Below are 12,037 nucleotides of genomic sequence, written 5' to 3' on the forward strand. Positions count from 1 at the left end.
GGAACATGAACAGAGAGCAACATGTTTTCTGTGATAGAGAAGAACATGAACAAGAACAGAACCATGAACAGAATCATGCCCGCATACATGAACCGAGGTGGAAGGCAGAGTATTACCGGCGAGCTGGGCGAGGTGGAGAGCTGGGCGACGATAGTGGAGGTGGGGAGCTGGGCGACGGTGATGGAGGAGAGGTGCGACGGTGGAGGTGGCGAGCTGGGCGACTACGATGGAGGAGCGGAGCTCCGCGACGGCGATGGAGGAGAGGTGCGACGGCGATGAGAGGCTGTGGCCTGTCGGAGGGTGAGAGGGTGAGAGAAACTGAGATACTGACTGAGGGTAGTGGCTGGTGGCAATTAGGGATTTAGGGTTCGTGGCTGAAGATAGCCCTTTTCTCTTTTTTTTTTCTTCAAAACGACGCCGTTTTGAAGTTTAATTTTCAAACCAATAAACCGTGAAAAAACCGAACAGTTCTTCCGGTTCACCGGTTAACTGTCGATTCGACCGGTTTTTTTACCAGTTTTTTGCCAGCCGGTTTTTGACCTTACCCGGACCGGTTAGGTGACCGGTTCCCGGTTTTTCCGGTTGAACCGTCCGGTCCGGATCGGTTTTCAGAACCATGCTTTTAACACAACTCTTGCCAGTCTGCTACCACTGCGCTACTCCACAGTTTGTGTCTGCTCCAGCAACAACAACGTCAACACGTGTCAAACTTTTCTTGTTACTACTTCATTTCATTAGGTGCTGAAAAAATTTTGTTTCATCACCATAGCACTCGCCTTTAAAAAAAGCAAATCTTTTAAGATATCGCACCTATTATATAAGACTTTTATCCTTTGTTTGGCTGCGCTATTGAAATATGTGATAAAATTGTGAAAGAATAGGGAAAGCAAAGAAATAATTTTTATTGATTATTGATTGATTGAATTGAACATTGTTGTAAACTATGAGGATAAAACTAAATATATATAGAGCATTGTCCTATGAAAGATAAAAGTAAAGATAAGATAAAAAGAGAAGATAACATAAAGATAAGATAAGATAAATTAATAAAGACTAAAATTAGAACTGAATTTATGTATTATGTTGGGCTGAATTTGTGGGCCACAAGACTTCTTTATTGTTGTCATGGGCTAATATAGAAGAGTAGTTTAATACGCCCCCGCAAGCTGGTAGATGGAAGATGTCAATAATCACAGCTTGGATAAGTTCCAATGAAATTGTTGAGGAAGACGCGTTTGACGTAGTGACGCGGAGGAAGATGCGTGCGGCGAAGCTTGAGCTACCGGCGGTAAAAATATAAAAGGAGATGCTGTACTTGAGCAGCGATCTTCAAAAAATGCGCGCAGCGGAGCTTGAGCTACCGGCGGCAAAAAAAATATAAAAGGAGATGCTGTACTTGAGCAGCGATCTTCAAAAAATGCGCACAGCGGAGCTTGAGCTGCCGGCGGCAAAAATATATAAAAGGAGATGCTGTACTTGAGCAGCGATCTTCAAAAAATGCGCACGTATGACGCAATAACTTCAAATGGCGCATAGAGCGCGATAAAAAAAGAGGGCGCGTGGAGCGGAATAAGAGTGCAGATGAAACTGCTAAAACATATGCAGATTAAACTGCTGAAACAGAATGCAGACGAAATTGTCGGAAGAAAGGAGGCGCAGACGGAATTGCTGGTAAAGAACCGGGGTAACCAAAACTGGGGTATGATTTTCACTTGGATGCCTTTAACAAAGATTGGTTGGATCTTGAACTGAATTGGAAGATTGATTATTCATTGTGAGAGGAGGTTGAAAAAGATGTAGGGTGATTTCTCACCGAAAGATGATAGCTTATGTATCCTCTTCAAGGAGGATACCAAGACTCTGATACCATGATAAAATTGTGAAAGAATAGGGAAAGCAAAGAAATAATTTTTATTGATTATTGATTGATTGAATTGAACATTGTTGTAAATTATGAGGGTAAAACTACATATATATAGAGCATTGTCCTATGAAAGATAAAAGTAAAGATAAGATAAAAAAAGAAGATAACATAAAGATAAGATAAGATAAACTAATAAAGACTAAAATTAGAACTGAATTTATGTATTCTGTTGGGCTGAATTTGTGGGCCACAAAACTTCTTTATTGTTGTCATGAGCTAATATAGAAGAGTAGTTTAATAATATGTATATTAAAAATGTGAAAAATAAAATATATCTCTTGTTCTTTTATACATATAGTATTTCATAATAACATATTGAAAATGTATTTCATAATCTTTCATATATATATATATATATATATATATATATATATATATATATATATATATATATATATATATATATATTATCTCTGTTTTCTTATACATATAGTATTTTTTATAAATTTTTTTACGTTTAAAACTAATATAAAAACATCACATAACAAATTTAATAAAACAAAATAAAATAAAAATATAATATTCATAATCGGGTGAGATCTATGCGATTTTTTTCAATAAAAAATTATTTTGGTATTTAATGTTATTTTAATTTATTTTTTTAAAATAATAATTATTTATTTATTAAAAAAAATCGTTATTTGGTTGTCTTGGATTTTCGTGGCTATTGGATATTCTGTGAAGTGTTTTTGTGGATGACAAAAATTATGTACAGAAAATAAAACTAGAGGGACTTGAATGTTTTGGATTTAATGTGCATGAAGCACCATTTATAGCTTTATTTATTATATTATACAATTCAAGAATTGAGAAGATCTCCCCAAAAACATGGGAGAGATGTGTTTCCCCATATAATTCGTGTCTCTAAAAACCCAATCTTCTCTTTCACTCAATCTCTCTAACCATTTTTCTCATTCACCACCACCATCACAATTTTCAACTACACAACAGAGGAAGAAGAGAAACAACACGTGACAAATCCGAAAGATTCATCTAACAATAACATTTCGTTGTCCTTTTTTACATATATCATTTAAATGTTGTAAGTTCTGAATCCTTTCTTTTATGATTTTGACATCCCCATGTAAAATATGTAGCATTTCGTTTCTATACAAGTATATCTTGTTGCTAAGCAATTATTTTTCATTCAAGTTTTTGCAGAAGTAAATTAAGACAAAAAGAGTTCTTATCATTCAGCTGTGATCAACCTAAATTTGTTTCGGGATCAAAGGTATTCCAAATCTTTATTGCGTTAATTTCTGTTTGTGTTTGTAGAGGTTCCTCAAAGAAAGTGGATTATTCATAAACAATAACATTTTCCTTTTTGTTCTACATTACTATTTATTTATTTATTTATTTGCATTGTGCTATTATCCTGTTGTTTCCATTTCAATATATCTCGAAATAGACATTTGTTATACCTATGAACAATTAACCATATATTAAACGTTTTATTTCGTTTTATTCTCGAAATAATTTACAATGTCCTATACTCTTTTGCAAGAAATATTAGAAGAAGAAAATTACTATCAAATGCTTTATATGTATAATTGTTTGATGGGTCAAATATAATTTACCGAACCCCCTCTCCCTTCCCTTAAACTATAGCTAGTGTACTTTGTCTCCTAATAATATTTCAAAATGTACAAATCAAATATTGATTTTTCTTTAGTATGAGAATAAACCACTAATACTATATATTAACTTTTCCATTTAAATGCTGATCTGTTATTGATAGTGTGTAATGAACATGACTTATCAGTGTGTAACTTTTTTTTCTTTCCCAGATTTAAGATTTAAATGTTGATTATATTTTAGTTTTGTTAGAGAAATTAACTTTCTGTTATATTGTTGGTCTTAATAATCCTCCTATATATAATTCATCATTTTCAATTAACGAATCCTATATTTGATTTAAAAAAATCTTGCATTATTAAAATATTTGTTCAAACTAAGATATAACATTTTTTAAAGAAAAAATATCCAAATTAATAATCTTCGAGAAATTTTAGATCGGATATTTTAGCTTTTAAAAAAAGTTATTTAGTATAAATTTTCAAAAATTATTTATGTTAAACAGATTGGTTCTTTTATTGTTTTGAAGGAGTCTAATTTATTTTAAAATATTTATTTTTTAAAATCTAATTGTCTTCTGATAAAATTTATTTAGGATTGATGTGTGATGTGTCTAGCATGCATATTAAAAATTTAATTAAAAATAATGGAATGACTAATCTATTGGAGACTTTTAGAGAATAAAAGTTTATTAAAGACCAAAATATATGATCTAATATTTTTTGAAGACTAATTTAAATTTCTAGTATTTTCTAAGAAAAAAAAATCTCAGTGACCAGCAGTTTTAATTAAATTTAGCCATCATTCAGCTAGTAAGTATCCTTTTATTTTAAACATCTCACAAATTTTATTTTTAATGCTCATTCTTTCTTAAATATTAATTATTTAGTGTGTGTTTGGATTATCGTTTGCAAACTGAAATTTGTATAAAATTGATTTTGTAGAATTGATTTTGATCAAAAGTGAGTTAGTATTAACGTTGTTTATGTTTGGCTATTTTTATTCAAAATGGATTATAGTAAACTAAATATTGTTTGGATTACATTATTCAAAATCACTTTTAAATGAAAAATTACAGAAAAAGACATGAATTTAAATAATTATTTTATATTATCTTATAATTTTATTTTAAATATTTAAATAAATTTTAATATTTTTTTAGTACTCTCAATATTCTTTAGTACTCTAATAAAATTAATAGAATCATAATAAAAAATATTCACATATAAAAAAAAAACAATAATAGTAAAAAAAACTCATATAAACAAAAAAACAGAAATTTTATAAAAAATAATAATATGCATAAGAGAGTATTAGAAAAAATATTATAAAAAAAACAAACATATGAATAATAAAGGACATAATTGGTACATAGAACATAATTTTTAATCCAACGTGAAAAGCTAAACGAAAAAAGTAAAACTTTCAAGAAACTCAAACGTGCTTCTCTCCTCTCCAACGTATTTGCCAAACACACCCTTTATAGCTTTTGGTAAACGTGGGTTTAAGATAAAAATCACTTCTTAGAAGATAAAAATATTGTCAAACATAAAGATGAAGCGTTCAAAAAGCTCAAACGCGCTTCTCTCTTCTCCAACGCAAATCCAAACACACCTAAAAATCTAAAAAAATTGCCGACTTCTCTAGCACCGCTGAAAAAAGTTTGCAGTATTTTTTTTAGGTAATGATAACGATGCACATGCACATAACTACTCAAACATTCGTTACTATTAAAACTCTTCCATTTATTTATGCCGAACGAGAAGAAAGACACAATGTTATAACAAAAATTCTCCTCATAAATTTTTTAATTCCGCTACATTATCAATAGTATTTTTGTCAATTTTTATTGACTCTTATTTATAATTGTATTTAATAAAAATATTTTTATGGATGTATCTAATAAAAATATTTTTTTTATAACTATATATAATAAAAATATTTTTATCAATATATTTTTTAAATGTGTCTCTTTATACATATATTTAAAATATAATAATTAATTATTGTTGACAATAAATTGACTAATAATATATTAGTACCATATATTTTTCCTATTTAAAATGAAGTAGTGTAAATTTGCAACAAGAGAGTTTTGTGAAAATATTAATATAATGTTTGTGTGGGAATGTGGAAGGTATCCTGAAAGGAAGGATTGATGATCAAATGTCAGGGCAGCGAGAAACGCTAGCCGGATTAACACTTGACGACGTCTTAGCAAAGCAGAAAGCATTTTACCACTCACAATCCAACACCAAAACCCTCCTTGATATCCTCAAAGACGACGTCTCCTTCAACAAGAACCGCAAGTAAGTTCTTAACTCTTCTTTTCAACATTTTTTCAATTAATCTACAAAGTAATCAAAAACAGATAATACTATAGTAAAAGGTGAAAAGCATTGAAGTCCTCAAAGCATTTAATTACATTCCATGATCAAATCTGTTAAGAATGAAAATTGACCTAGCTGTTTTTCACCGCAAGCTACCTAGAAATACGCTTCTTTTATATATAGTGAGATATGCAATTTGGAATTGTCATGTTTGATTTGGTTGAAGGTCTTGGAAAGCATTCAAGGACACGCTTCTGCTAAAGCGTTACGGCTCTGCTTGGACCCGAATTCCCACTTCCGACATTCCCATCTCATTCTGCCGCCGCACCTCTCTCAAACACTTTCAATCCATGGCTGACAACACCGACAACGTTGATGAAGTCCCAGCCTTACCTCCCGCTTCACTCGCACCCAAGGCCACCTTCTCCCGCCGGAGTTCCACCCGCTACAGCTCCCCGTCTGAGGTCACATTCACCGCTGGCGATCCCACGGAGCCGGCCCCTGCCGGCAGCGCGCTACTCCGGCCTCAGCTTTCGCGACGGAACTCCTCCGGCATGGTGTCGGAGCCATTCCGGAAGGGCCGCGTGGTGACGTTCCGGGACAACTTGGACGACGAGGAGCAGGACGAGGAGGACGGGTCACGTGCAGATGGCAGCAGGACACTATCAGCAAGAGAGGCGGTTGCAGCACAGGAGGCGGCGGAGGCGGCTGCTGCAGGGGAGGTTGTTGGAGATGGAGAGGAAGACGAGGCAGCGCAGCCGGTGATGATGTCACTGATGGACTTGTTGGAGGAGACTGACAGAGAGATGGGGCTTGAAGGATCGAGGTACATTCTGAGTGATGAAGAGGATTTTGACGAGGATGAGGAAGATGAGGATGGTGACGGTGATGACTTGGAATACACGTGCTCAGTGTGCATGGTGAGGCATAAGGCTAATGCTATCAGCCGCTGTGGCCACTCTTACTGCAGGATGTGCTCTAGGGAACTCATGGCTGGCAAAGGCAACTGCCCTCTCTGCAACAATTTCGTTGTTGAGATTCTTGACATCTTTTGAATCCATCTCTTCTCCATCTCTGCTTCACTTCAGAACCTATCATTTTTCTTTACTTTTGTTTTCTTCTTTTATTTTTCCATTATGTATGTATTATTATCACCTTATTAATTACATTTTTTTCTTTCTCCTTTACATGAATAGATCCATTCCATTACATTCATTCTTTTTTTTAAAAAAATCTTTCTCTTTTTCCTTTACATGAATAATATTCGAAAACTTTTGTACGGAACACAAATAATTCTAAAAAATATAAATGACAAATTAATTCTTAGAAGATTATTAATTCTGACAAAAATAACTAATCATCAATTAATTTTATTTTCATTGATAAATAATGTTAAGTTGACTAACAAAAGAAATGAGATGACGACAAATATAAAAGCTGATCACTATTATTAAAGTAGAATCAATCTCTAATCATACATCAAATTCATAGTATTAAAAAAGAAAAATAAAATAAAATTATGAACAATTCACAAAAGATAGTAAATAATTTTTTTAACATAAAAAAATTGAAAAAACTAAAAACGATTGGGGTGGATGAGGAGAGACATATTAACTCGAGACTTGGGGTGGAAAAGTAGCGAGCCGGAAATAATGGATTAAGAAGACAAAGGTGTTACATACTAAGACAGAGGAGATAACTTTTTTGGCGTAGTTGTGAGTTTAGCAAGGTGACTAGGTGAGCGGTGGTAGGTTCTTTTAGCGAGACCAAGTGTGGGAGAGAGAGAGAGAAAAAGGGAGAGGGGTTTGGAGGAAAGATTTGGTGTTTGAGGGAGGAAGGGGAGTCTGAAATTAGGGAGAAGTAGGTCACGAATGTAGTTTAGTTAGATTTTTCGTCCTAATATTTCAACGGTAATTCAAATTTGTTAATCGAAGCGTTGTGGTTAGGTTTGCATTGCATCCAATCGCTACAAGAAAATCGTTGAGTACCGTCAGATTTACTAGCAGAAAAATAAAAAAATATGACAGTATTATGTTTATCGGCAAATTTTCAGTCTGGCTAAATCCGATGGAATAAACCCCATCGATAAATATTTACCGTCAAATTTTGATGTCCGTAGATACTTGTGGTGAATTTAGCGTCGGAATATGACGGTTTATGGACTAAAAATCTGATGAATATTACCGACAAAAAAAATTCAACAGCGACATTGGCCCATAAGTTGAACCTTTATGCCACTTTACTGTCGGAAACATCCGACGGTAAATCTGATGGAAATATCATTTTTAATTTTCTAAAATAAATATGAATAGTCACTATTGTCGAGATTTTTTGTCGACAAATCCGCTGGTAGCGTAAATATTTTTTATTTTTTTTCAATCTGATCCCGATAGTTAATAATTGATAGTCAACTCTCAATTAACAAGAAATAAATTAGTATTTTATCTGAAAACTGTGATTTAAATATGATGTAAAACATCAAATATACAAAGTAAAAATGAAATGAAAGTTTGATAACGAAATACATAGAATAGAACTATATTGACATTAATTTTATTCAGATTTATCATTTTCTTCCTCTGGTTCATCATCCTCCTCTTTCAAGGTAATTTCTTGATCATCGAACTCGTCTTCTTCTTCTTCGTCTCTATCAACCCCGTCTTCTTCTTGAAGATCGTCATCGTCTAGTGGTAATGTGTCGTCATCTACCCTAAGGTCAATGATGTCATCATTCATAAGAGTCGACCTAAGGGTGATCGGAACACCCGTATTAACCACCATTTTCAAAGGAGTTGGGTAATGAATTTGGAAAGGTTCCTGACCCTCTGTCCCATCAAACTCGATATTGAAGAACCTTCGATGATAATCAAACCACGAATTCTTACCCTCATTCGTCAACCAAAATGCCTTTATATCTTCCATACAAATGTAACATGATATTCTACCCCGAGTAGATTAACCTAATAACATCTCGTACGTAGAAAAGTGGTTAATGGTCTACATCAACGCAGCATGCAATTGGAAGTTCATCTTGCTTGAAATATTATACGTTTCTACACCATTAACCCACAACAACATCAACTCATCCACCAAGGGTTGCAAAAAGACATCTATTTTGGCCTTTAGATTGCTTGGACTAGGTAGCTAGGATACAAGTTAGGAACATGTATGGATCTTTCATGCATATTTCGGGAGGTAGGTTATAAGAAGTCACGACTACAGGCCAAAAAGAGTATGCGTCACTAAAATTAGAATTTGGTTCAAATCCGTCAGAGTACAAAGATAATCTAAAGTTTCTGGGCTCACTCGCAAATGTAGGGTGGACCCTATCAAAGTGTTTCCAAGCATCTCCATATGATAGGTGCGTCATAAAACCATCATCTCTCTTGTTGTTACTATGCCAGGTGATGTGAGGGGCTACACTTACCGATGCATACAGCCGTTTTAGCCTAGGGATTAAGGGCAAGTAATACATCCGTTTATTTGGAATTCTCTTTACCAAACGTTTACCAAGCCATTCTCTCTCGACTTGAAATCTCGGTGCATCACAAAATCCTCATCAAGGTGGCTTGTGCTTGAATCCATCATTGAACATCCACCAATGCTTGGACTTCCAATAAGCTCCACCATTCTTAAAAATTAATCGCTCCAAACTTTGATGGAGTTTCGCACAAGCTAAGGGCTCCCAAAAGTGATCCTCATGTATTCCCGGATCCCATATCTTGTTTCTACACCCATCTTCAAATTGATCATCATTATTCCAATTGGGTGATAAGCAAGATGAATTCTCAATGGAGTGACCAAACATCCTTCTTGACCCACCTAATTGAGCATTAGTCCCACCTTTGTATTTAGTCCTTGAAGTGTCAACCATAGTGAGCCTTGATTTGCAACACCAACCACGAAACATCCTTCTCTTACGCTTCATCCCGCAAAGTTCTCTAAGTTGGTCATCCGTTTCAAGCAAGCCATATTCGAGTGGGATGATAAAGCTAATAGAAATGAATTTCACCAACTCAAATGTAGGAGTAGATGACAACCTAGGCAAAGAAGCTTCCAAGGGTCTTGACAAAGCGTATCCCGTCCTCCTTTTTTTATGGACCTCAACCTCCTCACAAGATCCTTTATTTTCAATCCTTTGTTCATCAATTTTATCAAACTCTTTTTCCTTACTCAAATTATAAATGGGAGGATGAGATAAATCTACCTCCACACTTCTTTCAAATTCTTCGGGAGAAGGCTCTTCAAGTTCAAAGGATTCTTCGCCACTAGGACTTGATGCTTGATCTTCATTGCCAAGGGAACTCAATTCTTGCTCTATCACATCCAAGTCTTCATATGGAATATGTCTTGGAGGTTGTGCACTTTCCTCTTCAACGTCAAATTCAATCTTCTTGGGGGGTTTTCTTCCACTCTAAGTTCCCATGGGGATTCTGCATCTCCTAAGTCTTCAACCAATTCTTCCTCTTCTTCAACAATCATAGCTTTCTCCAATTGTTCTAACACAAAGCAGTATTCTTCATTTTTCACCGAACTTTCCAATCTCTCCTTTATGCTATACTCTTTATTTGCTTCTCCACATGTGGCCATGGGAGTTTCTTGAGTACTCAAGCATTGGGAGGCTAATCGGTTTATCACTTCATTCAAGGCGGCTATGGATTCTAGTGCCTCCCTTTGCATCTCCTCTTGCCCTTGACATAGCAAAGTGAGATACTAATCCATTGGAGTTTGGGGTGGATAGAAGGGTTCATTATTTTGGAGAAAGAATTTATGATAGGAAGGTGGTTCTTTTTTATAGGGGGTGACGGTTGAAAGTAAAATTCATCTTGTGAGTGAAAATTTGCATACATTGGAGGTGGTTCCTCTTGGTCATAGTATGGAGGGGGTGGTTCTTGGAAGTGTTGAGATTGGAACGGTGGTTTCATATATGGCTCATATGGCTCAAAAGGTGGTTGGTAGTATGGATATGGATTAGGGTCATATGGAGGTGTTTGGTGAAGAGGGGCTTGTGAGTATGGTTGATGGCTATGTTGAGGATATGGCTTATAGGCATATGGTGGTGGTTCTTGATAGTCACAAGGAGATTCACCATAGCCATTTGATTGGTATGCATCATAAAATGGCTCTTGTTCATAATGCATTGGTGGGGGTTGTTACCCAGCGGATTAATCATATGCATATGGCGCCTCCCACCTTTGATTATCCCATCCTTGGTGCATATCTTCATTGTAGCTCCCATTGCCTATAACATAGTTAGAACCCAACTCATAGCCAAAGTGAGAATTCACGATAGCAAGAGAAAATAAAATCGAAAGCTAACAAGAAATAATGAAAACAAACTACTAAAACTAGCAACAACTAACAAAGAAGCATATTCACAATATTCACATATCTACAATAACCAATAACAAGCGCACATTTGCAATTTCCCGGCAACGGTGCCATTTTGATGAAGGAAAAATTGATGGTTTAGATTTTCACTTTAAAATTTCGTTGCAAGTATAGTTTCTAAATCAACAAAGAATCATTTCATACAAAAATTTGGTTGTCACAAGTAACAAACCCCAATAAAAATAACCGAAGTATTCAAACCTCGGGTCGTCTCTCAAAGGAATTACAGGAAAGTGTTCTTGTTATTGGTTATGGGACAAGTATTTTGGGGTTTTGAATAGGAGACATGAAAGATAAATTGCAAGAAAGTAAATGGAAACTCAAATGATAAGAAGGTCTTGGCAAGGAATGATGGTCAAGGATCTTTATCCTTGTCACTAACCACAACATGATAATTGCAAGGATTAATTCCATTAAATCACCCTTTAACGAATAAAGGAAAGTCAAATGAGCTACACTAATCCTAATCCATAGGTCCTAACCTTCTCACTAATTAAATTGGGGAAAGCTAGAGTCAATGGACACCAATTATCAACACTTGGACATTAGTAACTCAAGTTCACCTAAGTTACCATCCCAAGTCAAGAACACCAAAAGTCTACTCTAACATCATTCTAAGCATTTTATCAAACACTTGGAAGGCATAAAAGGAAAGCATGGTGAGTTGCAAGAATTAATAAAACCTACTACTAATCAACACAAGTAATCAACAACAACAATCAAAGAAAACAAGATCTACATAAATTACCTCAAATTGCATTAAAGGAAAATAAAAGGAACAAGAGTGCATCAACAAAAAGTAAACAAAATGAAGGAG

At 34.8% G+C, this 12,037-nt stretch overlaps 1 protein-coding gene across 1 annotated transcript; it reads left to right on the forward strand.

Moving 5' to 3' along the window:
• Nucleotides 1-87: 87 nt before the first annotated feature.
• Nucleotides 88-6,884, forward strand: LOC130949165 (uncharacterized). The gene is made up of 4 exons (XM_057877964.1): nucleotides 88-264; nucleotides 1,606-1,699; nucleotides 5,637-5,808; nucleotides 6,056-6,884. The coding sequence occupies exons 1-4, from the start codon at nucleotides 88-90 to the stop codon at nucleotides 6,882-6,884; spliced, it is 1,272 nt and encodes a 423-aa protein (XP_057733947.1).
• The last annotated feature ends 5,153 nt before the right edge of the window (nucleotides 6,885-12,037 follow it).

The sequence above is a fragment of the Arachis stenosperma genome, chromosome 9 (assembly GCF_014773155.1).
Source record: "Arachis stenosperma cultivar V10309 chromosome 9, arast.V10309.gnm1.PFL2, whole genome shotgun sequence".
Lineage (NCBI taxonomy): Eukaryota > Viridiplantae > Streptophyta > Magnoliopsida > Fabales > Fabaceae > Arachis > Arachis stenosperma.